General features: G+C 56.0%; 1 protein-coding gene across 1 annotated transcript in view; it reads left to right on the forward strand.

Moving 5' to 3' along the window:
- The window catches only part of FAM53B (family with sequence similarity 53 member B), a 72953-nt gene that overhangs the window by 3579 nt on the left and 42343 nt on the right, over positions 1–27031 (forward strand). The window contains exons 2-3 of the mRNA XM_059172897.1: positions 4412–4466; positions 17818–18596. Of these exons, the coding sequence (XP_059028880.1) occupies positions 4412–4466; positions 17818–18596 (834 nt within the window). The remainder of the gene's footprint in view (positions 1–4411; positions 4467–17817; positions 18597–27031) is intronic.

The raw sequence follows: 27031 nt of genomic DNA on the forward strand, positions 1-27031 counted from the left end.
AGTCCGGGGAGCCCAGGGAGCCCGGGCCGCTGCTCCATCCCTGTCAGCAAGTCTGAGAACCTCTCTCTACAAGGCTGCTCATCCCTTCTCGGCTTCTCTTGTCCTGGTCAGGCCTGGCTCTGTCTTCTGCTTTCCACTGCCATGGTCATGCTGTGTTCCTTTTTGGAGGCCGGGGTGTTCTTGCTTGTTCCGCTCGAGGGCATGAGTAGGAGCCTGCCTGTGTCGCCTTGTGGTTCCCCTTAACAGTGTTGTGGGGAAATAGTGACTTGACGGCTTTGGTCAGGAATCTGCGAGCAAAGCTCTGAAGAAGCGCGACGAAGGCCAGAGAAGAGCTGCATCACGTTCCGTCCGAGCTAGCTCCTCATTAAGACTTCAGACTGGACTCTGGCTTTATCTAAGTCAGGCCTTCTTTCGTCAGTCAGACAGATGGCCCCTGAAGCCCCGGTGGGATGTCCAGCTTTTGCTCTCCCTGTGGAGGGTCTGATTCCAAAGCCTTCCCTTGTGCTCTGAGGACTCTCACAGAGGCCCGGCTGGGGCGGGCTGGAGAAGAGGTGCGTCGCGGTGGGAGAAGCGTCACGGGGAGCTGTGCTCCTTGTGCTCTTCCTGCCAGCCCCAGCCAAGGCCTGGGTGCCGACTCCAGTGTGCGCGGTGAGTGTCGTGGGAGCCCGAGGCTGGAGTCCCCACAGCCTGCTAGGCCTCGGGCCGGCCCGTCCTCCTGCAGTGATGCGGAGGGTGTGAAGTTTGGGAAGGCCGCTTGCAGACTGGTACAGACCAGTCTGGGTCTGTTTTGTCACAGTCTGGGCATACCGGGGATGAATTGGCTCGGGCCAGCCTGGAGCCCAGAGGGGACCTTGATGTTGGGCTCAGAGAAACCCGACAGCAGCCAGCGTATGCCTGCGCCTGACATCTTGGGAAGCTGTCAGGAGAGCTGGCGAGGGGGCGCCCCAGAAAGGTCAGGGACAGGGCAGCTCGGAGGGTTTTGGAAGCAGGTGCTCGAGGCAGGCTGGGGGACCCCCACTGGGTAAAGCAGCCCCCGCACTTCTTCAGTCTAGGCTCAGAGCCCCAGAGCAAAGAGGACCTGGTCGGCCACGCCAGCGTCCCGTGCCCGTCTCTCGTCAGCAGAGATGGAGGCGTCGTCCCGCTGAGAAGCTGTGCGGTGCGGAGGGAGGAGTCCCAGTGTAGGAGTCGGTGCTGAGGACAGAAGGAGGTCACCCACTTTCACGTGCTCCATGAGAGAGTGGGGATGGAGCTCACTGAGAACAGGGGACGCGGAGGTGTTCCTTCACGTCGTGAGATCTGAGTGTGAGTGATTGCTGCCCTCTTACTCCCCAGCTGTCCGGCGGGTGCTCTCTCCCCTTCTCCACCGAGTTTTGACTTGGCATGAGCCCATCGATTTGGGGAGGTGGCAAGTTCTGCCCAGTGAAAGTCTGTTTCCATTGGCCCTGCATTTGCTGGGTGAGTGGCGGCAGGAGCTAGATAAGCGTGGGCAGACAGGTGGCCATCGCTGTCGGTCACCAGATAGTCACGTGGTGCCTAGTCTGTGTTGGGACAAGATGGCAGCCTTAAGAAGCTTCATTCTCAGGGGCAGAGAATAAGCACAGAAGCAAAGGAACGGACGCAGGCGGTGCGGACACTAAGAGGAGAGTGTGGGTGGGGAGGGTGCCCTTTGGCTGGGATGGTCAGGGAAGGTGGCCTGGTGAGGAGCTGGTCATGGAGAGACCTGAGGTGGCAGCACTGCACATGTCTCCTGTGCCCAGGCTTGGCTCTCACGGGCCGGGTGGCTGTGGGGGGAGGGGTAGCCGGGTTCTGTTCTGGTGGCTGTGGGACGTCACGGGAGCAGAAGAGCAACTTCAGCTGCCTCTGGGTTCTGGGTGGAGAATGAAGGTGGGCCCAGGACACAGGCCCCGGGACCAGCTAGAAGGCTGGTTCGGTCTCCTCGTGGAGGGTGGTGGCTCGGAGCAGGGCTTTGGGGGGCAGTGAGAAGCACTCCCATTTCAAGTGTGAGTCCTCCAGCCTGGGAAATGAACGGTCTGCAACCAACAGGGCCTGATCCTTGCTGAGGGAATGAATGCATGAGCCAGGAGAGCCTCGGAGTCCCTGTGGCTCGGCCCGGTGCTCCCCTCTGTAGGCCCAGACCCCAGCCTCTCTGGTGCTCACACAGGTGTCCGCAGTCCCTGGGAGGGCCCGGATCTGGAGGGCCCCACCTTGCCCCTCTGTCTGGAGCACACCGGCTTTGTGGAAGGACAGGTCAGCGGGCTGGTTCCCTGGCTCACTTCCTATTGTCTGTAAACCCCAAGCCCTCCTCGGTGGGCCTGCGTGCCAATGCTGCAGACAGCTGGCTCCGGGATCCTTGCTGTCTTCTGCTTTCCCCGGCCCGATCTGGGTTTGGGTTTCTGTGGGCCACCGGCCTTGGCTCACTCGGCCACCTGCCCCCTCGACCCAAGTGTGGGCTGGGGACTCTGGTTCCCCAGCGGGTATTTGCTTGGCGCCAAGGTGCTCTCGCAGTGAGAGTTGTCTCCCTTGGCTGCCAAGGACCCTGGCCTTGGCAGAGCCCGACTCATGACTCTGCACCATCCCCCTGGAAGCAGAGCCTGCCTGGCGTCCACGGGCTGTGTGCTTGGTTGTTTGGGGCTATGTGGCGTGGAGGTAGGCTCTCAAGTCATTGTCACCCATTCTCCATTCGGTGGCTTGGCTGTGGGCTTTCTGTGCGGATCCCGCTGCGTCAACCACGTCAGTTGGGAGGGAGGCAGACGCAGCCGTCTTTCACTTTTTCCAAATAATTCCCCGGATGACTGTGAGTGGGATGGTTCAGTCCAGGAGGACAGCCTGTCTTGAAAACACAATGAGTATTTGAAGCTGAGGAGGGCACCAGAGCAGGCCCGCCCCGGCGCCTTGTTGCTTGTAGGCGTCTTCTGGTCCTTGAGAGGAAGCCAGGGCTGACCTCTCGCACCCCAGCACCCTGGCCTGGGCCGTCTCCTCTCTGGTCTCACACTCCCTGTAGTGTAATGGTTTGTGGGACTGTGTCCTCCGTGAACTGTGAGCTTCCTGAGGGCCCAAGCAGGCCTCCTTCACCTCTGTGTCCCAGGCTGGGCAGGAAGGACCCTTAGCAACGAGGCTGGTGAGCACATGGCTGACCAAGAGCAAAGGTCTCTGAATCAGGGAGCTGGGGACAGGCACTCGCCACCCTTTTATCTGGGAGGGCCGGGCGTTCCTAGTCACCTCCGCCCTTCTCCTTCCAGGCCCCAAAGCTCCAGGGCCTGGGTTCCCACCCACTTCTCAGACAGGATGCCTGCGTGTCCCTGGTATTTGGGGCTCCTCTCAGAAGTCGGAGTTCTCTTGGACAGGCTGACTCCTCTGGGACAGAGAGCTGCTTCCCCCGTCATGGGCTCAAGCCGTGGTGCAGCCCGCATGTGAATAATCACCAGTACTTAGGAGTGGGCGAAGGAAGGAAAGAGGGAATGAGTCTTAGGAACACTCGAGACAGACCTTTCTTCCTAGAGCCCCAGTGGGCACCGTCTCTGCCTCACTAGAGGTCAGAACAGGCCACCTGACCCATGCCTCAACTAACGCAGGGGAGCCCAGAATGTTCTCTGTGCTCAGGTTACTGTGTAGCCATGGACCAGTGCCTAGTCTTGGAGCCTAGGACCCAACTGGCCTGTCCCTTTCCCAGTGGCCGTAGCATTTTGTGAGGCTCGGTGTGGGCCTTGAGGGGAGGCATGGGATCTTTATGGTGGGAAGGGGAGCCATTGTAATACGGCGCCAAGGAGTTCAAAACCCTAGCTCTCTGCTGCAACCAGACATAACCTCTGAGTTTCTGTTTCAGTTCAGGGAGAGTGCCTGGGGGGCCTCCTTGTTGCAGCAAAGCAGCTTTGCACGGTGCAGGGCCCCCCGCTTGCGCTCTAACTGGTGCTTCTGTGGAGAGGATGAGTTGCTGTTCTCCTGGTGTCTCCGGGGAGGGAGGGAGCTGGGGTGGCAGACGTGCCTCTGCTTCTCCCTGGGGGCTCCTCCTGTCACCAAGAGGCCCCCTCTTCTCCCAGCCTGCGCTGTGGGGTGGCCTCTCTACAACCCAGCTCGGTGACCGTGTGCATCACACCTCCTCCCGCACCCTCCTCCCCAGCACTCACATGGAAAAATCCCCAAGTGTCAGAAGTCGTGGCGCTTTCTTGTGTGTGTTTTGAAGCCATTAACTTGATGAACTCCATAACTCACTGGAGACTTTGGACGGAGAGCCCAGGTCTAATTATGGGCAGATGTTGCCTCTTAGAATGCTTTTTTCTCCTTTCCCTAATCTGACGTTGGCAGAAGGCAGTTACCCCTTTAATTGTGACTTTAGCGAGGGATCAGTGCAGGGTCATGTACAAACGTGCTTCTTATGACTTGAAGAGTGAATAGCTTTTCTGGTTGTTTTCAGCACACGCCAAAGAAGATGAGTCAAGGACCGACACTTTTCTCTTGTGGAATTATGGGTGAGTAACCAAGGTGGCTGTGGAGAGTCATTCTCTGGTCCTTCCACCAGGGCCTGAGTCCCCCAGGTGAGATGCTGGAAGCCCTTTCTGGACACAGGCACACACAGCAGCCATGGGGTCTCTTCTCTGTGCTTGAGCAGTCTCGGGCCCGGCCGTGCCAGAATGGCACCCGGGCTGTGGGGCTCAGGGAGCCGGTGGGCCCTGGGGTGTGGCTTACAGCTGTCATCTCCAACCATAACGTTGAGAGTTTCTGTCTGGTTATTAAGGTAATCATGTTCACTTTGATACATTGGGACGACGTACCATAGTGTAAAGTATAAAATAAAAATCTCTTCTAGTCCCAGTACCCGGTGAGAACGCCTGCTAATATTTTGGTGTATTTTTAATGTTCTTTGAATTTCTTACATGGCCAAGTCCACAATGAATGAGCGATTGTATAAAATTATATACAAAAAACTTTTTGTCTTCTGGTTTCACTTAGTAGTCCTTACTCCCATTTCCCCCAGCGCGGTAGCGTTGGCCCCTCCGTATGGTTTAATGAGTGTGTAGTAACACACTAGGTATCAGCGGGTGCTGACCGATGCCACTGTCTTTTGTTTGTTGGGAGGAATGGCCTTGTTCTGTTCGCCATTGTGATGAACAGTGACTACGCGTCTAAGTCTTTGTCTTTTGTCGGCCTTCTGGATTATTCCGTAGGAGTTCCCGGGAGTGGCTTACAGAGGCCGGGGGCAGGGACATTTTGAAGGCTCTTGCTTCATATTGTTGACCTGCTTTCCAGAAGGGTTGTCTCAGTCTCCGGTGCCCATGCAGGTGTGAATTACTCTTTCTCCTAAGGGGGAGGCTGAGATGACTGTACTGATTATGTTGATTTTTCTGAGCTCCAGATGATCGGGCACTATCTCTCCTTCCACTGTCTCCCCATGGCTCCCGCCCACCATGGGGACACCCTGCTGCACGAGTTTCTGGAATGTTTGCACTGAGGCAGCAACCAAGTTCCCGTGGTGGGTGACTGCTGTAGGCCTTCCGATCCCAGGCCTGTCTTCACAGGACTGTCAGGTCTTCCTGCCTCTTTTCTCAGCCTTTGACTCTGTGTGCAGTGTTTTCTTTGTCTTCTTGAGACTCTGTCTGGTAGACGGGGTGGTGATGGCAGAGGGGTTGCTGGGTATGTCGTAGTAAGCACCAGGCTCCTTCCTCACGACGCTGTCTCTGGGACGCTGCAGCAATTCTGCTGTGGGGCCGCTGAGGCCGCCCCATTCGCATAGGGGGACACCAAGAGCTCGTGAAGCGACTCCCCACCAAGCTGCCTTGGCAGAGTTGGGCCCAGGTTGGGGGAGAACAAAGATGGTTTGCTTCTTAGTCCCAAGCCACAGCTTGGTGGGAGAGCCCCAGGTGGTCCTCTTGATGCTGCCCCCCAGAGGACGTGGAAATAGCGAGATCACCTGGCCTTGGTTCCCCCACCACGACACACTTCTGAAGCCTGTCCCCACATGGGGCTTGACTGAGCCCCTCTGGTGGTTAACGGCTTTCAACAAACCCTCAGCGACTTAGCCACGTGGTTCAGAGGCTTGCCTCACTGCCTGCTTCATGGGCTGGGCTCGGTTTTGTGGTGGCGAGACTGCCTTTGTCCCGCCAGGAAGCAGAGGGAGGCTCCTGGGCACACTCAGCTCCTCGGGCCAGCCCGGACTTCAGCTCCGTACCCTGGTGGTGGAGGCGCCGGAGGTGCCGGGCTTCATTTCAAGGCTGCCTGATGTACGCTGGCCCCAGGGCACGGCCAGGGAGCAGGGGAGCGGCCCCGGGCGGTGGGGGGTCTGCCGAGCCCTGTCGCCTGCCTCCTCGGCTGTTCTCTTCTGTTGGCCAGCCCCTCCTTGATCTGGGGAGACCCTTGCCCCTTTGACATATGCTTTTCGTTCCCCAGGGTTCATTTTGGCGGGTTGTTCCCGTAGGTGTTTATTGAAGATCTACTATGTTGTCAGGCACTTGGCCCAGAGAGGGAGAAAGTCAGCCCCTGCACTCAAGAGGGCTTCTGTCTAGTGGAGCCGAGAGAGCGAGAAACAGAATTCCCTGTGGATTGGGGTCCTCAGAGCTGAGGGCAGATCAGCCTTCCTGAACCCCAGTCTCCTCCTCTTGCAGATTGTAGTTTCTGGTAGGATTTAAAGAGACAGCAGCACACAGAAGGCACCAGCTCAGTCCCTTCCCAGGTCTTTGTGCTGGTGGAAGCTCTGGGGACTGCTCTGGCCATTTTACCCTGCGCATCGAGGTGTGGCCCCACCTGCACCGTGAATGGGAGGGCGTCCGAGGCAGTGAGGTCTCACCTTCCGCTTGCCTGCTTTTTAACGGCCCTGGGAGGGTCTAGCTGGACTTTTCAAGAGGCTTTTGAGCCTTTCCAGGACTGGGCGATACTCAGCCAAGACAAAATGTCCCATTACTATAATCACCAACCCCCGTCTGTCTCCCGGAGATAATGAACTCATGTTCTGGCCCCGATTGGTGGAATTCTCCCGTGATTGCTGGGGGCAGGTTGGCCCCATGACTGAGGGCGTTTCCCTCCCAAGCGCCCACTGCAAGGGTCCTAGCTCGAAGCCAGGGCAAGTTTGAGTTCCCTGAGCATTCTGAAGAGAATCCAGGCAAGCGCATTGGAGTGGGGAGTGTAGCGGCCTGTTTGCTTCCTCTTAAAAAGCCACCCTTCCCAGGAGCCCAGCCTCCCCTACGCCCACTTAGATAAAGTACCTTACTCATGTCATCAAGGGCTCACCACAATGTGTTCTCTTTAAGTACTTTTTGTTATCGTGAGCTGAATGGCTCCTCCCCAGTGTTGTCTCCCCCCCCCCGCCCCCCCCCCCACCCTAAGTTCGGGAACTTGATAGAAAGAAGCAGTTTAATGCCTTCCCAGAGTAGGGGAGAGAACAAAGCCAGGATGAGGGGTGAATGGCAGAAACAGGGCACAGTGGGGCCCGGCCACCGCCCAGCCTGCTCTGCACCAGGGCCCAGCACTCCTTATTAGGTTGTGAGCCCAGCCCGGTCCCTGAAGGGCTCTTTGTAGCAGAGACAGTGTTTGCCTCTCGGTTTCCTTTCTCCCCTCCCGTAGCATCCCGAGAACGCTTTCTGTGCGGAGCGGTGATTTCCTCTGCAAGTGGCTTCTTTGGGGAAGGGCCACGTACATGGCTGGTTCCTGTGTTCTTAACACGGGAAGCCTCGGTCAGGTGGCGGCTTCAGGGCCATGGCCTGTCCCCGGTCAGCTGGCCTGGCAGGCGGGCCAGCGCTTGCTGCTGGCCGTGATCTCTAGTGGGTAGGGAAGGGGGCGTGGCCGCACCTGACAGAAGCGCTCTGCGCTGGGAGAGGCAGGGGCTCCCCCCTCCCAGGTCAACAGTCACTCGCCCTGCACGACGCTTCTTTGCGCTGACCCAGTGGCACACGTGTGTCAGTTTAATCTTTTTTGGTGAAGCAGGGCAAGCGGGGTGAGAGCATGCTCCGCTCACCACCCTTGGCTAATTGTACCCATTAAATGAGTTCCGTATCGCCGGGACAATGGACACTACACATTCCATTTTCCTCACCACTCAGGCGAGGAGAGACCTGGAAATCAAATAGTATGTGAGGAGGCAAACGCGATACCAATTATTGCAGAAGGGCCACTAGGAAAAGTCGTGTAAATACAAGTCAATGAACAGAGAACAAAACAATTCATATGCTAAAAAAAAATTGCATGGAAACCCATAATTACTTTAGGAGTTATGGTAATAAATTATTTATTAATGTAAATTATTTCACAGGCAGAGAACATAGAGAAACTTGAGCAGAAGGATCATGCATTATGTATAAAAGGGAATTGTAAAAATATTATAGCTGTCCTGCTTGTGCTGCGCTGGTTCAGGTTTGTCAGCATTTTAATTACAAGCCCGTACTTTCTGTGTTTAATTACTTGGCTGTTAAATTCTGCTCTGTACATGAAAGGGTTGTTCCCGGGGGCACTCTCTGTATTAATTTCTACAGGGTAAACCAGTTGGCCGTGTTGGGTCATGCAGGACGGAAAGATTTCACTTTGAGATTTCATAGCTTTTGGTCTTTTCACTCTGTCACTTGTTGAAAGTGGAATGCAACGGCCCCTCGTATGAGAAAGCTGGCATTCGGAGGTGGGACATTTTCGGTTTCTTAGAGCGGGCATGTGACCGAGGCTGAAGGGACAGTCACAGCAGCCGCTGAGCTGCCCAGGCCAGTTTCTGGTCTCCGCTGCTGCTTCCATCTCTCGGGGCTAGCCATTTGGAATATGACCATTGGACCAGAGCCTCCTGTAAGGAACAGGTTAGTAACTGAAATTGGCAAAAGAGAGCTTTGTTTTCATTTTTAAAAGTACATCCCTATAGAGGCATGCAGAGGAATGATTTTTTTAAAATTTACTTTTTATTTTTTATTTATTTTTATTTATCGTGGGCATATGTGTGATTTTTTAGTCCCTAAGGTAGTTTAAGGTTTGTCTACAGAGAGTGCTCTAAATGACCCCTCGCACCGTGCATTGGTTTCTGACAGTGTTTCTGGAATAAAATACAGGCTGGAAGTAGGTGCAAAGTGTAGTTGGCACAGGATGGCTGTTTACAGTGTCAAGTGAAAAGGGAGCCTCCCGGGCTGCCTTCTCAGCCAGGCTGGCCTGCCTTGGGGTGCGGAGGGGTCCCAGTGGTGCCAGAGGGAGGGGAATGAATGACAACTGCCGGACTGACTTCAGGAACCACCCAACACGGTGCATTGCCAGGTGGAGAGGGGCAGCCTGGCCCCACTGCAGGAGCGTGGCCTTGGGACCGCAGACTGTGCTGTTGGTGGGTGCTGTGGCCCTGGGTGAGGTGTGACGCTCTTCTGAAGCTCGGGCTCCCCACTCATGTGACCGGGTGCACCGCGATGCCCCACGGTTGAGTAGCGTGCGTGTGACGTATGCTGTCTGCCGCCTCAGCAAGGAGCCCGGCAGGGCGTTGGTTAATCACCAGTTAAGACGCGTTTCTCGGCAGTTTCCTGACCCGTTCTCCCGGCTGCTGGCTCTCTCCTCAGCTCTGCTGCGTGTTCATCTCGGAGATGAATTGCAGGCACGTACCCATTTCTGATGCTCCGCATGTACCCACAGCCAGGACGGGGGTGCCAAAGAGGGTGGGCAGAAGTGACCTTTCTGGCCCCTCACAGCTCTTGTTGTCATTGGGGGTACCAGCCCCCTCCACATTCCTGGATGCCCCCGGGGTCAGGGTGGGCACCCTGCCTCATACAGGGGGGGCGACTGAGGCCCAGGTTCCTAATGGTGAGTCTGGTGTGTTTTTTACCCCTCTATTCTGTCTATTGGGAGATCCCACCAAGTCTCTTTTTGTAAGAACAGCAGCTTGCCAGAAGCTCTGGCAGCTGCCATGGGCCACCCCTACCCAGCTGGTGAAGGCAGGGTCCTGGTTACCACTCGGAAGGTTAGCAGCCTCTCAGCCTCCAAGGCAGGCTCCTTGCTTCCTTGGATGGGGCTGGTAGCGTGTCCTCTCCTCTCCAGTCATCCTCATGCCCTGTCCTTGCACCTTAGCCGAGGAGCTTGGTGTCCTGTGTCCCTGTCCCTGAAGCAAGGACGCAGCTGACATTTTATGGTTCATCGCTATCGAGAGGCACCTCTGGAGGCAAGGCCTGCTCAGGCAAAGCCTGAGAACCTTTTCTTCCTGACATAGCTTTGAACTCTCTGTTCTGATGACACAGGGAAAGAGGCACTCCAGGGGGCCAGGGGCTCTGAAGTTCATTTAAAAATCAGTGACCCCCGGTGGGATAGCGCAGGTCATTGTCCTTCATGGTTTTCCGTGTTCTTTTTTGTAAGATTGCCTTCAGAAAGATCTCTTTCCATTTCCCACTGAAAGGGCTAGGGAGCTTCTACCCTAACAGCGAGCATAGAGTCTGCAGTCCTGAGGCCGAGTTAGCACTAGCCAACCCACAGGGCGGGGGAGAGAGAGAGAGTCATCATCAGCCCAAGTAGATAGGTGTGAAGTCCAAGAATGAATCAGCCGGTCTTGATGGGGCTGGAGGCTCGAGACTCAGGCTGAGAGGCTGCAGGAGTCCAACTTCTCCGGTCTTTGCTTCAGGTGCTTGGCCTTTTCTAGAAACCACATTCTGCTGTGGTTCTGTCACCATAAGGTGGCCTGTAACACACAGCACACAGATGTCCAGGGCTGTAAGTCTCCTGGCTTTTGAACAGAAGAAGGCTGCGGTCCCCTAAGAATCTGGGCCCCTGGGAATCTCCCTTCAAGTTTAAGGGTAGGAATGGAAACAAGAACATTTGAAGTCAGAGGCTATTTGTGCTTCTCCGAGTGTTTTCTTTCTTTGAGCTCTAGATCTGTGTACTCAGCAGCCTTGTGAACTTCCCCAGTCCGGGGGCGGCAGGATGGGTGCCTTGTGAGCAAGGCTGGGGATCAGGGGTTTTGTTCCCACGCGTGTGAGCGTTGGCTTCTCCCATGCCTCCCAAGCTGGTGCGAGTCTCCAGAGACCTCAGGCTCAGATGTCAAACCTCACGTTGTGGAACCTGGGAGGTCACCTAGTCGGGCCGTCTGTGAGAGACCTGGATGGTTGGTATGCTTTTGTATGAGTTTGCGTGGTTTCTCTTCCTGTCTCGAGGTAGAGCTTTGTGGGTGCTTACCACACACACACACACACACACACACACACACACACACCTGTGAAGAATCTCAGTCTTGTGAAGATAGGCTCCCCGGGGAATGGAGCAACAGGAGAGGACAGGGGACTGCCCGGAGGGGGTGTGGCTGGGGCTGGCGCGCGCAGGCTGTGGGCCATCATGCTGGGTGTCCTAGGAGGAAGGAGGGAGCCTCAGACTCTTCCCCTGGCTTCCCAGGCCTCTTCGCGCGGCTCTCCACCAAGAAGGTGCTGGGCAGCTTGGGCCCCCGCCCCCTTCTGTGAGAACGGGCCCTCCAGGGATGTGAAGGGTTAAAAGGTTCCTTCTCGGGGCACCTGGGTGGCTCAGTGGGTTAAGCCGCTGCCTTCGGCTCAGGTCATGATCCCAGGGTCCTGGGATCGAGTCCCACATCGGGCTCTCTGCTCAGCGGGGAGCCTGCTTCCCTCTCTCTCTCTGCCTGCCTCTCTGTCTACTTGTGATCTCTCTCTGTCAAATAAATAAATAAAATCTTTAAAAAAAAAAAAAAAAAAAAAGGTTCCTTCTCTGTCGTTCTACTTCTTATTACCGGCTGGAAACAAAACAGACACCAAAGCACCAACTTCTGATGGTGGTCTGAATCCAAGTTTGTAGAAACTGGAAGGGTCACGCCTTCAGGGGCGTCCTGGGTGTGGCTGGATGGTTTGAGTGAGAGCCCCCCCACCCCCCCACCCCTGACAGAGGCGTGAGAACCCCAGCGCTGGGGCAGCCTGCAGGAGCAGTTCTCCATACCTTTGAGTTCAAAGAGCCCGAGGAGCTTATTCAAATGCGCCCCCCCCCCCCCCCCCCCGATTCTGTTTACCAAGTAAAGGACTGGGCCTGGGAATCGCATTTTATCACCCCAAGGGGCGCACCTGCCAACCCAAGGGTCACAAAACCACACTGAGGAAAACCCGTGCAGAGCGTATAGGTTCCCGCCCCAGCCAGACCCCCAGAGCTTGGCACCCAGGGGCACAGGAGCTGAGCCTCGGCTGAAGATGCGTCCAACACTGTCCTCCTTGTCACGGTGCTGCCGCTGGCAGAGCCCGCTGTGCCCTCGCAGGCCCTGCCCCAGGCAACTGTTGGATTCTTAGAATAGCTCTGCAAGGTCATTCCTATCTGTCTCCCTCATTTTATAGAGGAGGGAAATGAGGCTCTGAGAGAGTCAGTGACTTGCAGAGCTGAGGTGCAAACGCATGTCCACACCCTCCCACCATCCCAGGTGACCCCTGCTCCGTGGACTCCCCAGGTCTGTGGCCATTGTCACTTCTGACAGAGTTATTGCTGTCTGTGCAGAGTGGTATTGAATGGAGGGGCGGGGGTGTCCTGTATCCTCTCCTCGGAGCCCTGCCGGGGCCCTTTGTCCGGAGTGACGTCAGGGCCAGAAGTTCGGGGCTGTTTGCCATGAAAAAGTAGCTTCTATTCCTGTTTCTTTTGTCTGGTGACCTGACCCAGCAAATTGCTTTCTGTTCCCTGAGCGAAGGGGGAAAACACAAGGGCTAAACATAGCCTCGATTGTTTTTACTTTTCTGATATAGTACTTCTTCAAGCGATAAAGATAGTAACAATTAAAATATTATCTGCCCCTCAGACAGACCAAATGGCCACCTGGCTGGTGTTGACACACAGTAGCAGCACTCGGTGTTGGACAGGGCTTTGTGTTTCCAGACTATCTTAGACCTCACACGGCCAGCCACACTCCCAGCCGCTTCGCACGCAACTGTCCATGGCCTCGGGAAAGTGGGAAGTTGAAGGCAGAGCCCCCAGGGTGGACCTCACTGGCCAAGGAGGGGTTACTGGGGCCAAGGATAAGGGGCAAGTGGCGCTCATGGCGTCAGATAACCGCCCATGGCCGGCTCTGCAGCTTTTATCTGCACATTATCTGTTCCTTCCTCTGCCCACCACCGGCTAAAGTCTGCTCTGTGCCAGGCTCCACGCTGGGCACTTGTGGGCTGCGCTGGGTCAGTGCTCAAGAGCTTATGGCTCCGTGGAAGCAGGCGTGTAAACAGATGATTAGGGTTCAGTTAACATCTGAGCCATAAGATTGAAAGTCAGTCCAAGAGCTATGGGCGCCCAGTGGCTAATGTGGAAAAGGCACATGAACAGAGAAGGTGATGTTGGAGTTGGCTCTTAAATGATGAGGAAGAGATTCTTGCTGGAAGGATAGAGGCAGGAGAACAGTGCAGGCCTATACAGAGGTGTCAGGGCTTGAAAGAGCTGGTGTTTGGGGGCAAGCTACAGATTGACTGCAGACACTTGGCTCTCGTGTTCAACCAGTGGGCCTGGTGGAGAACTGAGTCTTCGTCATCCCCAAGGCACAGGAATCTTACTGCTAAGGTCATAGAGGGTCATCCTTACAACAGAGCAGAGTGCTTCCCACAGGCAGGCAGGAGCCCGTTAGAGTAGCCATCCAACCCCAGGCCCCCCGGGGATTTTGACAGTCGACCCAAACAGACGGAGCTTCCCCTCTTGCGTGTAGATGTTGGCTGTGCGCGTTCCCACAGCTGTTTCGTGAACATACGTTTGATAAGGAATCTTTTTCAGGGCTGTGTACCCCCAGACCAGAAGGCGTGTGCTTCCCGGGCTCTTCCAGGGATCGTCCAGGATGGTTTCGATTCTGCCTGCTTCTTGTCTGACTTCTGATGTCACAGGAGGTTCGCTGTGCCTGGAGTAGGGTGAACAGGGCAGGCGGCGAGTAGATGGGTCTGGACGGCAGGTCGAAACTTTTCTGTTCTTTCTTGGAGGCCACAGGCTGCTGTATGGGGACGGACATGACAAGTGTGGGCCTCGGGAAGTTCTCTGGAGGCAGTGAGTGGGTGAGCCTGGAATAGGGAGGCCTGAGGGCCCTGTCAAGAAGCACCAGGATCACGGGGTGGCCGTTGGGGAGGAAGGGCACTGCCAGGTGAGGGGGACTGAACCTTCATGCTTCACCGGCTCCGAGGTCCCCTTTCTTTTTGTGACTTCCCTGGAAATGGGGTCAGTTCCGGGGCAGGGAAATTAAAATGGAATGAAAAGTGGTGTCCTTTGGGGGTGGGATCGGTTCTTTTTAATTTCAGGGTTTCCCAGGGCCTGGGATGGAGACTGCCTGTAGTGACCCTCGGGTTCCCGAGGCAGGACCACTGTGGCTCCAGGTGGGGACCCTCACTGCTCTGTGGCTGGGCCTGCTGGGTCCTTCCTTAGCCACATTCCTGGCCCATCTGGTGCCTTAGTGCCTTGTCCCAAAAGAGAAGTTGGTGGCCAGCGTTATTCTAAGGGAACTCCCTGAAAGACCGAAGGAGCAAAACCCAGTGGAGGTTGGGCTCATAGACCCTGACCCTGGCACAGCACCGGCGGCTTAGTGGCCACGTCCCCCACACATGTGGAAATATATTTGTCCTGAAAGAGAATGTAGAAACTGTAGCAAAACAAACAGGAAATAAATAAATAAATAAATAAATAAATCAGCTGGCTCTCTCCCATTCGGTTATGAACATTTTGGTTTATTTTCTTTTTATTTTTAAAAGACTTTATTTGACAGACACACAGCGAGAGAGGGAACACAAACAGGGGAGTGAGAGTGGGAGAAGCAGGCTTCCTACTCAGCAGGGAGCCCGATGCGGGGCTCCATCCCAGGACCCTGGGATCATGACCCAAGTGAAGGCAGAGGCTTTAACCCACTGAGCCACTCAGGCGCCCGGTTTACTTTCTTTTAATCATCACATATAACATAACATATTTTACAAAATAGGGATCATGCTATCTATACAGTTTTTCTATCCTGTTTCTTTAGGCTTCGAATTACATAATTAACATTTCTCCATCTCATTAATATTCTTTGGAACTGTACTGTTTTCATGCTCCTTATTATTCCCTGATCGTTTATGTCACCAGCCCGACTGGAGGGCGTTTTAGTTGTGTTTATAATGTTGTCACTCGTATCACTTTTTCTTTTTAAGATTTATTTATTTGAGAGAGAGCAGGAGTGAGAGAGCATGAGCAGGGGGGAGGGGCAGAGGGAGAGGGAGAAACAGCCTCCCCACCGAGGAGGGAGCCTGACCCAGGGTTCAATTCCAGGACCCTGAGATCATGACCTGAGCTGAAGGCAGACACGCTTAACCAACTGAGCCACCCAGGCGCCCACTTGTGTCACTTTGAAGAGCATCATTACACAAATCTGCCCTTTTTTCTGAGGATAACTTTTCTTCTTGTAAATCAGCTAACAGTGACTCAGTTGATGTTAGCTTGTATTTCTTTTAATTTTACCTTATTATGAGTTTGCTGATCTTTCAATTGCTGACGAATGTCAAATTGAAAGTGTTTTAGAAGAATCACGGCTGCTCTAGGGGCAGTGAGTAGTGAAGACATATTTTGAACAGCATAAACGCTACTTGTGAAAACGTAGCTTATGGAAATACTTTATCAGATTTTGTTAAAGGGACACGCATGGAGACCTGCTGTGTACCAGGGCCCAAGAAGATTCCTGGAGGAGGTGAATTGTACACTTGTGACTGTCCTGTTTTCTTCCCAACTGGTTTAAGGAAGAGCCTCTCCCGCATCTCCAGCTTCTGAGGCAGTATCCTGGGGAACAGCCTCTGGGCGGTTCCTCCTGTGTCCCCTGTCCAGAGTCCCAATCCCTTAGGCGTGTCTCAGGACTGTGGCAGGGTGGTCTGCGTGAAGAAGCAGGCACATTTAGCCCTGATTTGGCTCATCTTGGCTTGGAAGGCTCATTTTGAGCCTCACTGGTCATTCCCTTTGAACCTGTCCAGTAGCTGTGGACACTGAGCACAGGGTCAGTCCCTCGCTGTGTCTTTCCGTGTCTTTTAAGAAGTGGCCCCCGATTGAGGAGATGGACTTGTGGTCCTTGCTGACTGGTGCACTCACGTGGGTTTCACCATGGTTTGTCTGAGTGGATAGCCCATTTTGCATGACTCAGAAGGTCACTGAGGGCAGCCCCGATGTTGGGCTCCCCTTCGCTGTGGTGTAGTGAAGAGAGCAGGGCACTGGCGTGGGCCAGCCTGGGTTAGCCTCCAGACGATTTTTTTTTTTTTTTTAAGATTTTATTTATTTATTTGACAGAGAGAGATCACAAGTAGGCAGAGAGGCAGGCAGGGAGAGAGGAGGAAGCAGGCTCCCCGCTGAGCAGAGAGCCTGATGAGGGCCTCGATCCCAGGACCCTGGGATCATGACCTGAGCCGAAGGCAGAGGCTTTAACCCACTGAGCCACCCAGGCGCCCCCCTCCAGACGATTTTTAGCTGTGTGGCCTCGGACTACTTTCTTACCACCATCCAAGATAACTTTCAGCCACCATCCAAGATAACTGCTCTGTGACCACTGAAAGTGCTATGAGAATCCATGTGCATCAGACACCTGCCCGAATGTCATTTCACGTTTTGCTTCTGTCCTGACGACTGATGGACTCTAGCTGTAGTTTTCTGTGTATTCTCATGTGTACTGTTCATAAAAGTGTGCAGATTTAAAAAAAAAAAAAAAGACCCAGAAACGTGCTAATATGTGGATCCCTGGCAGCACATGCTGTTTCTCAGCTTTGCTTTTGTATTATAAACTCGAATACAAGAACTCGGTCAGGTTTATCTGTGCCCTCCTAAGGTCCTCAGCACAGTGCCTGATTCTTTAGTAGAAAAACACCAAATAGTTCCTGAATATTTCACTAAAATAAAGGGTCAGGTGCAAAGCCAGCATTTCCTAGTGGGGTTAGCTTATTTATTCATATGTTCAAGTAGAGACCTGACGATGTAAGTTTAAATCATGCCCTTGTGTCTGTGCAGCCGAAGACACGCTTCTGCAGATTTTGACACTTTAAACATCCTCGATCTCGGTGAGGAATCAGGTGAGCACAAGGAAGGTGCTCCATAGTTGGCTGTCATTGCTGATGATGTTGATATTATGGGGCATTTTGATAGAGGGAGGCACAAATCAATACAGTTTCCAGTTTCTGTTGTCAGTGAGTATTTTATTTTATTTATTTATTTTATTTTTTATTTTTTTAAATTTTATTTATTTATCAGAGAGAGAGAGGGGAAGAGAGAGAGCACAGGCAGACAGAATGGCAGGCAGAGGCAGAGGGAGAAGCAGGCTCCCTGCTGAGCAAAGAGCCCGATGTGGGACTCGATCCCAGGACTCTGGGATCATGACCTGAGCCGAAGGCAGCTGCTTAACCAACTGAGCCACCCAGGCATCCCGTCAGCGAGTATTTTAGAGATAGAATTCCGAAGAGCTAACCCGCGGCACTGCCCACTGCCCGCCCCATTTGACCATGACCTTCCCAAGTACCAAAAGACACCTCTTGGGTCGTGGTCTTCTGCCAGGGCATCAAGCCCCAGCTTGAGTGGGGATGGAACTGCTGCAGGCCAGGGAGGGTTGGGGCAGGTCGGCTTCCCACCTAGAAGAGGGGAAAACATTTGGGTTACAGCTGTGGTTTTGGACTTTCCCAGGAGGCAGTGTGGACTGTTGGAAAGAAAGCCGCGCCAGGAGGCCTGGGCGGGGGCGGGGGTGTGCATCCCCGGCCTCGCTCTGCACCTCACTCCACACTGTGGGACTCACACCCCCGCTCTGGGCCTCCGTTTCTCATCCATAAAGTGAGGTTGGACTGGAGGGGCTTTGAAGGGCCTTCCTGGCTCCAAAGTCCTGTCTAAAATGGGCTCTTGGTTGTGGAGATGGAGGGCTGGCCTGGAGGCCTTCTCAAGTCCTGTTTTCTCTCTGTCGTTCAGAAAATGACAGATGGCGCGAGCTGGACAGGAAATGCCCTCTTCAGATTGGGCACCCGAGCGCCGGCATCTGGGAGTGCCTGCCTGAGAAGTGTCAGGACAGCCCCCTGTGGCACCGGGAGGCCGCGACCGCCTGTGCCGTGACCAACCTGATCAAAGACCTCAGCCTCAGCGACCACAATGGGAACCCCTCAGCACCCCCCAGCAAGCGCCAGTGCCGGTCACTGTCCTTTTCCGATGAAATGTCCAGCTGCCGGACATCGTGGAGGCCCCTGGGCTCCAAGGTCTGGACCCCCGTAGAGAAGCGCCGCTGTTACAGCGGGGGCAGCGTCCCGCGCTACTCCGCCGGCCTGGGCACCATGCAGAGGAGCTCCAGCTTCAGCCTCCCCTCCCGGGCCAACGCGCTGTCCTCGCCCTACGACCAGGCGGGATTCCACCACCGATTCGGAGGTCAGCCTTGCCAGGCGGCGCCAGGCTCGGCTGCCTGTGGACAGGCGGGCGACCTCTGGAGCCCCGACCCGAGCCCCGGGGGCGGGGGCCGGCTCGACATGCAGCGGTCCCTGTCCTGCTCCCACGAGCAGTTTTCCTTCGCGGAGTACTGTCCACCCTCAGCCAGCAGCACGCCTGCCTCCACGCCAGAGCTGGCCAGACGCTCCAGCGGGCTGTCCCGGAGCCGCTCGCAGCCGTGTGTCCTGAACGACAAGAAGGCGGGAGTCAAGCGGCGGCGCCCGGAGGAGGTGCAGGAGCAGAGGCCTTCCCTCGACCTGGCTAAAATGGCACAGGTAAGAGCCCCAACTCCGCGGGAGGCATTGCACAAGCATCTCGGTGCTCTCGGGGGCCTCTGCTGGTCCTGGCCTGTCCCGGGCAGAGGTGGAGCGCCACTTTCAGAAGTGCCCGGAAGCGGGTTAGGAGTCCTTGTTTTTTAAGTCCTCTTCAAAGAAAGATGAAATTGAATTTTTTTTTAAGTATCTCTTTCTCTCCATTTAAAATCAGAGACACAATGCTAGCGGTATTGGAGCAGAGTTGGGGTGTTGGGGAGGCATAGACCATCGTCATCAAACCCTGGTGGTCCCCTTCCAGCACTTTGCTGGAGCCTCTATCCCCGGAATCCAGCCCTGCGGCACAGGCCGGGATTCACTGACACTTGGATGATGCTGGCCCTGAGGTCAGGACCACGGGTCATGGTTTCAGAGGGTGAGAGATGGGGGAAGGCACTTACTCCTTTGATTAAACTGTCAGCATCACGAGACCCGAAAGTATGACTGCCACCCTCTGTGCCACCTTTGTAATCATCCCCACTCTTGGCTAGGCGAGGCCTCAGGCCACATGCCCTGGCCCTTGCACTCTGTCCTCTGTGTCTTGGAGTCCTGCCTTGTGCTAACACTGAACTCAGGGACCAGTTTGAATGAGATGAACTTGGAGTGAATACACTATCTATGGGACAGTCTCCGAGTCTGGGTGCCAGCTGGGTTTGGTTCTTACGGAGGAGGCCTGGGCAAGACAGTGAGGTTCAGGGATGAGGGTTGGCCCTTGTGACCCAAAGTGGGGACGGGTGGGTGTGGTGGGCAGGGTGCAGTCTCTCTCTTCTGTGTCCTCACTGGGGACCCTCCGGTGCTTCGTGGTACGGTTTAACTCTCGTCTTTGCATCTTGTCATGGAAGCATTGGTCACCGCGACGTGTTAAGGGATGGAACCTGGCTGGCCTTGCTCATGAAGCATGTGGCCCCCTCCGGGCAGGCAGACTCCTGTGCCCCTCCTCTCTGTGGGCAGGATGGCCTCCCTTCAGTGCCCAGAGCTGCTTTTGCCTTAGAACAGAAATGCTGCTTCTGTAGATGGCGTTTCCTTCATTTCTCTGGCCCCCCTCCCAGCCTAGAGGTCCCCAGCCACGCCAACAAAAGAAGAGGGGCAGGTATCCTGAGCCTTGACCATGCGCCTGGCCCCAGAGTCCAGACTGTCTGGCCCTTTGCTCCAGAGCCCGGCCCTGGCCTGGGGCAGCAGAGGACAAGCTCGTGATGTGCTCTGCCCTCCCCTGTGCCGCTGAGGCTCCACCCCCTGCCCCCGCACTGTCCAGGTTCCGTCACTCCTCCACGGGTGTCCCTTTCTTTTTCCTGAGTAGCGGACATTCTTTGCTTTACTAGCTAGGCAACATCAAACCCACGTTCATTTACTTGGACACGCGGTTAGAATTTTCCTTCCCTGGAGAAATTTAAATAGGTAAAAAGGCTGGAAAGGTGACAGATTTAGGTGACTTTTGGAGGGAAACCCAGAGCCCTGAGTCCTGGGTGCGATAAATTGCTTCAGTTAAATTTTTAATGTTGAGCTTATTTTATTAGCTAATAAGCTAGATAGGTAATAAAAGCAGCTTACACATGTTATTCTATTTTACTACCCACAAGTTGGAGTAACCGCATGGGCATCACTGGAGACGCTTCCCGTCCTCACTTGGGAAGACGCTGTTTGAAAATATATTGCTCGGTGGGGCTGTGCCCAGTTGTGTAGATTGCTTCATTGGCTCCAGGCAGGCCTCCAAGATCCTGGGGAGGCCGCCCTGATTCCGCCTGGTTTTCTCTAGCCAAGGCCTGGGTAGGGCAGAGTCCGGGGAAAGTGAAGACGGGGCCCCTGGGAAGGGCGTATGCCAGAGGGGGAGGCTGGAACCCTGGGGATGGACCCTGAACCAAACCACCCCGACCAGGCCTCTGGAGCCCCAGGCAGCCCTCTCTCCACGGGGCCCAGCCTACTTCGGCTCCCCTGCTGGATAATTTATAGCCTCACGAGGTAGACCTTGCTTTTACAGGAGCTTTGAAAGCCAGGCCTGAGGCAGCCCCGGTACCTTTGCAGAGAGCCCTAGATCCGTCCTGGAATGTGAAGGACCCTGTGCCTGGGAACCCCGTGAGCTGAGCCTGTCACTGGCTTACAGACACCTGCCTGTGGCCAGGTGACAGCTGATGTGGGCCTGCTGCCCCCAGATACCAGCCTTGTGGGCTGCGGCTTTCTGAGCATTTGTCACTGCTGGGGAGGGAGCAGGGTCTGTCATGTCTGGGAAGACAGGCTTGCACCGGGGTCAGCACGGCTCTGTTTCTCCAAGCTGGATCTTGGACTCTTTTTCATAGGTCTTGTGATCTTGGTTTAGAAATACTCATTTACGGGGCGGGGGGGGTGGCGGGCAAGGGATGCTAATGGAGCATCTTTGTGAAGGAGCCCCTTTGTGTGTGTCGATCTGGGACCAGATGTGCGGCAGCACCTTTTCGGTTGGAGTGACTGGGAGTTCTGACAAACCCCAGCTTCCTGCAGGCGCTGACTGGGGCTGGGCACACCTGCCGGCCTGCAATGAACACGCAGGCGCTCTCCTCCAGCTGTTAGGGCACCCAGAGCAAGGCGGGTACCCAGAGCCCCTCCAGCCTCATCCATTATGGCCCCTCCTGAGATCCTTCTGGAACACGGTGTTCACTTTTGGGTCTGCATTTGGGGGCTGCCGGGGGGACATCAGCACATCAGAAGGCCTCCAGAGGAGTGGCAGGAGGCTGGCAGCCCTGGCACATGGCCTCCCGTTTCTGCACAGCGGATCATACTGCTGCCGCCTCTGCCGCCGCTCCTGCCCCCCAGGACTGTCGAGGTCGGGGGGGAGGAAGGGAAATAGTGTGCATGCATGCGCACGTGTGTGAGATGTGTCGGCGTGTACGCATGCATCTGTATCTATGGAGACGTCTGTGCATGTCTCCTTTTGGTCTCTGCATGCGCGCACGCGCGCACACACACGCACACAACCCGGCGCCCTGGCTGGCATGTGTCGACGGTTACCGTTAGCATTGCTGCTGCATGTCTTGGGAGGGAAGGCTCATTGTGGGCGACTCCAGAGGTGGAACTGGGAGAGAGGGTGACGGTCCCAGGAGGCACGCTCCATGCATGAGAAGGGCTCCCTTTTTTCTGCATCTGCCCATGTCTTTCTTCCCTTCTGCTTTTCCCCCTCCCTTTTCTGTCCTTGCCGATTACTTCTTCTTCTTTGTTCCTCTTCTTGCCTCAGCCTTTCCTTTTGAAAATGGGAAGGAGCCTGCCCTGTGGCTCAGCCCGGCCCATGGTGAGCTCTGTGCTCAGAGCCAAGGGGCGTGAAGTGGTGACAGAGTCGGAACTGCTACCACCAGAGGAGGGGGCTGTGTGGGGGCATTTTGTGTCACACCTGTTGCCCACCGGGCTAGGGAGATGTGATCCTGGGAGCCCACCAGAGGCCCCACCCCTTCCCACCTCACCCCTGGCGCAGCTGGCCCACCGGCTACAGCAGTGTCCCTCTCAGCCAGTGAGGCCGCGGCGCGGAGCGTCCAGAGCTAGAAATCGCTTACACACTGTCTTTGCTCACGTCTTCTTAAAACCTCAGTGCCCAGCTCGTGGGCATGGATGCCGAACGAGGCTGCAGGTGCCCCAGCCATCCGGCTTCGGAAGGACGGAGGATGGTTGCAGAGAGGAAGGTGCCCCGTGGGAGAAATGGCGCCAGGACCCGGCCCAGGAAGGGCCAGCCCGCCCTGTTTGTTGTCCTCGCCTCCACTCGGCTCTCAGAGCAGCTGCTTGAAGGCGGCCCAGAGGGGCAGTTGGGCCTGCCCCTGCCCAGGTCACATTTGGCTGACCTCCCCCTCAGCTTTCCCCACGTGACCCCTCCTGCCTGATGTTTTATGTGAAGCTGAAGCCTCTGTTTGCAGAATGACAATGTGTGCCATTGAGAGCAGGGCCCGGCCTGAGCTCAGGAGTTGTTTACTGGCGGGACTTTGCTGACGTGATGAGTTACTGCTTCTCTGAGACCGGGCTTGACTACCAAGCGCTGGTTGACTCCCAGCGAGACCTGAGCTGTGCATGGCCCTTCAGACACAGGTCACATGTATGTGAGCAAAGATCTCAGGAAAAAAGCGATAGTTAAAAAGATTACCCACGGAATGCCATGCCCCTGGGCGTCCCGGTCTTGCTGTATTTTTAATTCTGAGCTAGTCGGCTTGTAGGAGCAGCACGCTGTATTTCTCAACAGTGCTTCAAACAGAAGCGAGACATTTGTGAGGAGGGGTCGGGCCGCTGAAACAGAGGTTTGATTGATCGCAGCTGCCCACGCACTCAGTCCTCCAGCCTCCTGGAGGAGAAGCCCCAGAACAGGCAGCAACTGTTGTGTTAGCAGATGTGTGAGGGGCCCGAGAAAGCTGGCCGGGGGCGGCGCGCTGTAGGGGAGCAGCCTCAGACTAGAAGCTCTGCTGAGAGTTGATCCAGGACTCGTCTCCGGGACGGCCGGGTTGGCTGGGGCCGTGGGGGCTCTGCGGGGTAAGACGCTGGTGCCGGAAGCCATCGGAGGGGTAGCACAGACACTCGTCCGCAGCTCGTGGCTCTTTGTTGGCAGCGCATCCCTGGATCAGCCTTCCACTCTCTGTCCAGCTTGCCAGTGGGGGCTGCCTTCCACCAGGGAGGGGCCCTCCTCAGCCACCATGTGGGGTGCCCCCTCACACCCCTGGGTGCGTGACCTCCCTCCTTGGCGGCCCCAGCATCCCCAGCCAGCTGTGCTTTTCCTTGGCAAAGTCCCTGGGCTCAGGCCCATGTGTGTCCGAACCTTCGCAGCCTCCTCCTGTCTGCTCTGGCCCCAGCTGGCTGCTGGGCAGGTTTTCGTTTGCTGCTGCCTTGCACCCCTAGACCATTCCTGCTGCCCTGGAGGACGCACTGACTGCAGACAGAGGCTCTCAGCAATGGGCCGCCCCATACAGCACAGAGTACAGGTGGTCCCAGAAAGCCCGGGATCGCTAACTGGAATGAAATAGATGCTTAATAAAAGTAAAGGCAAAACCAACTGTGGGCACATGGGAGTCGCTGCTTCTGATGAGGAAACAATCAGAAAGGGCTTGAACCAAGGGAGAGAGTCTTTAAGACTTGGATCGTTAGGGGGCGCCTGGGTGGCTCAGTTGGTTAGGCGTCTGACCCTGGGTTTTGGCTCAAGTCATGATCTCAGGGTCACGGGATTGGCCCCATGTTGGGCTCTGCTCGGAGTAGAGTCTGCTTGTGCCTCACCCTCTGCTCCTTACCCCCTTCCCTGGCTCATGCACTCTCTCTCTCCCTTAAATGAATGAGTAAATAAATAAATTAAATATTTAAAAAAAAAAACAAAACCCCAAAACTTAGACCATCGAGTGGTTGGTGGTTGGCCGGGAGTGGCGGCTCTGGGCGCTGGTCCAGCGCGTGCTCTCAGTGCTGGTCAGTCGCAGCAGTCTTTCTGGTTGAATTGGGAGGTCATAGACTCCTCCTCTCTGCCATCATGGCAGCCACTGCCGAGCGATCTGCCTCTGTCAGTCTCTTCACTTGATGGTGAGGCCTCTGGAGTCCAGGAGAATCAGCGAATTGCCCAAAGCCACGTGGCTCTTCAGGATGCCGGGAGCGCTAACCTTGGGCCTCCTGACTCTGGGTTCAGGGCTCCTCCTGCTGCTGTGATCCGTCCTCTGTGAGGACAGCCCAGTTGGCCTTTCCAGGTGGGCGACCCTGGCGACCCTTACAGGACCTGGTGGGTGTGGAAGCGAAGGCCTCGGTTCTGGAATCAGAAAGGGGCTCAGTTTCCCCCTCTGCCACTTTTGAGCTGTGTACCTTGGGCAAGTCACCCTCTGTAGGCCTCCACTTCCGTGTCTGTAAAATGGGAATGGCAGTTCCTGTTTCTCATGGGCAAGGGGAGGAGTCCGGCAGGGTGGATCCCGACAGTGGCTCGCATGCCGATGAACTTCGAAGCTGCCCTCTGTCGCCTGTTTCCCTTTGCTCTGGTTCTGGGCATCAGCGGAGCTCGCCACTCCCGGGAGAGGTGATGTCAGCAGGAGGCTGGGGTCCTGCCGGCCGTGGGGGAGCGGAGAGGGCTGAGCGGGAGACTAGTTTCAGTTCTGTCCAGGGTTTCTTTTCTGTCAGTAGGCCTGTCAGGGACAGTGCAGCACCCTGATGGGGGTTCTCATGATTCAGGGACACCCCTGTGCAGATGCTTGGATCACTTCTTGCCATCCCCTGTTGCAGCCACCAGGTTGCATAAGCAATCCGCTTAAGGTCACTCAGATTGGGGCCGAGTGTTGACACAATAGATTTGATCTCCCAGGAAAAGGAAAATAGGAGTTCAGCTAGGGACATGCCAGCGAGGCAGCTTTTAGTGCCACTTGGTGATTTTCCATGCTTTAATTGTGGGCCTTTCTGAGCCGAAGGGTGTCTTAGAAGATGTGAGGCAACACCACTCTAGGGTGCCCAGCGCTTTCCTGAGGGCCTCTGCTTCAGAAGCCGGTCGTTTGGGTGGGAGCCCCTCCTGCTCCCCAGGTGTGCTTGGAGCATCTGCAGCTGCTGGGCACTGCTCTGTTCCTGGGCACAGAGGCCTGCGAGCTGGTGGCCCTGTCCTGTGGAGGCCAGCACACCTGAGGACATCTCTAGTCCCACTCCATGGAGGCCAGAGTGGGAAGGGTCTGTGGGCTAGGTGGCTCCTACCTCTTTGCTTCAACTCCAGGGGAGGGTTTTGAGGAACCCTGTGTTGCCCCCCAGCCCGCTGAAGAAGAAGCAGACTGTGGACAGAGACAGGGGGAAACAGAGGGCTGGTGGAGAACAAGGCCTTGGCTCTGCCCATGGGGTGGGCTCGAGCCTCACCCTGGGCGACTTCTTGACCCCTTGGTGCGTGTTGGCCCAGCGTCGAGGTGGGGTAGCACCATGTCCACCTGCCGTGTTGTTGGCGGCCCTGACTGAGCTCATCAGCGTGACATGCTTGTGTGTGCCCAGGGTCAGCCCTCAGAGTTCTGGAATCAGAAAGGGGCTCAGTTTCCCCCTCTGCCATCAGGCTACTGGCAGTGACACTTTAGGAGTAAGGGGGAAAAATTTGTCAAAAAGAAGGACCTGTCATTCATCGCTGTGACCTCCTCCCTGTGGCGATTCTTTGTCTCTGCCGCTCAGAGGTCCTCGGCTGTGTCTCTGCTCCCCAGGAGAGGGTGTGGAGCCCAGAGACTTCTGTGTCTTGTCCGAGTTGTTGAGTTGCCTTATTGGGGTTTGGACCCAGGGCTCCGGGCCTCCCCAGTGGGGGTTTTGCCCGGCTGCCATGGGATAGACACTCCCACAGTACCACGGAGACGAAGCAGGGCCTGTCATTGGGAGCACAGCTGTGTCTGGAGCTCGAAGACCCAGGTTGGGACCCAGTTCTGCACCCCACTGTGCTGTGAGCCTGTCATCTTGCTTCTTCGAGCCCTGGGCTTCTGACCGTGTGTGCATGTGCGCAGGCATGGCTGAGAGGGCCTGCAGCTTCCTGGGCCTGACTTCAGGGCCTGAATCCGTGGGTCTGAGCCCAGGGCCCCCAGGGTCCCCAGTGCCAGGGTGTTCCGGGAGCTCCCCAATGGGGTGGGCTTTGGGAGCAACAGGGCCCAGCCTGGTGACTCTGCAGAGGCCCCGGATGGACTTACCTTGTGTGGAGACAGCACCAGGAGTCAAGGCCCCTCCGTCAGGAGGCACTGGGTCAGCCTGGACTTGGAAAGGCATAAGCTGAAGAAGGGATGCAGGAGCCCAGTTTTCTAACTTCCCGGTCCTTGGGTGGCCCTGCTGAGTCCTTGTGCCGGCGGAGCAGCAGCATCCCTCCCCGAGGGTGAACCTTCCCGAGCTCCAGAGAGAGCTTGGGGTTGACTTACGCTGCCTTAGAACTGTCTGGAAAGACAGCTAACATGCAGCGTTGGACATGTGGGAGGCCGGTCCCTGCGCCTGGGTTCTTAAAGGCGGCTTCCGAGTCCCTGTTCACCGTCCGGAGTCTGGGCTCCAGGGCAGTGTGAATGAGTAGGAACCTAGTGGGACTGTTTATGCCCTGTCCACAGGCTGCGTGTGCTGGGTGTCTCGGGCTTGTGGGAGCCTTTGAAAGAGGCCAGGCTTCCAGAGTGTTCTCACAGCACAGTAGACTCGGCCTCAGGAGGGAAATAAGCCACGGGGCAGCCCTGGAATTGCTGCGGGTGAGATGGGGCCTGGCGGCCCCAGGAGAAGCACAGATGCGAAGGTCAGAGTTCGGAGGGGCTGAGAGGAGCCCCATGTGGCTGGAACAGAGTGGAGGAGGGGGCAAGGGCCCCCGCGCGGGGGCTTCCTCTGTAGGCACGCTCAAGTCCTCTGGCTTTTATTCTGATGCAGGCAGGGGGCTTCAGAGAGTTTTAAGCAGGGGAGGGACAGTACCCCAGAGAAAGCTCCTTACAGGTGGGGTGAGCCACCCAGACTGAGAGCTGTGG

This window comes from Mustela lutreola, chromosome 4, assembly GCF_030435805.1.
Source record: "Mustela lutreola isolate mMusLut2 chromosome 4, mMusLut2.pri, whole genome shotgun sequence".
In the NCBI taxonomy this organism is placed as follows: domain Eukaryota; kingdom Metazoa; phylum Chordata; class Mammalia; order Carnivora; family Mustelidae; genus Mustela; species Mustela lutreola.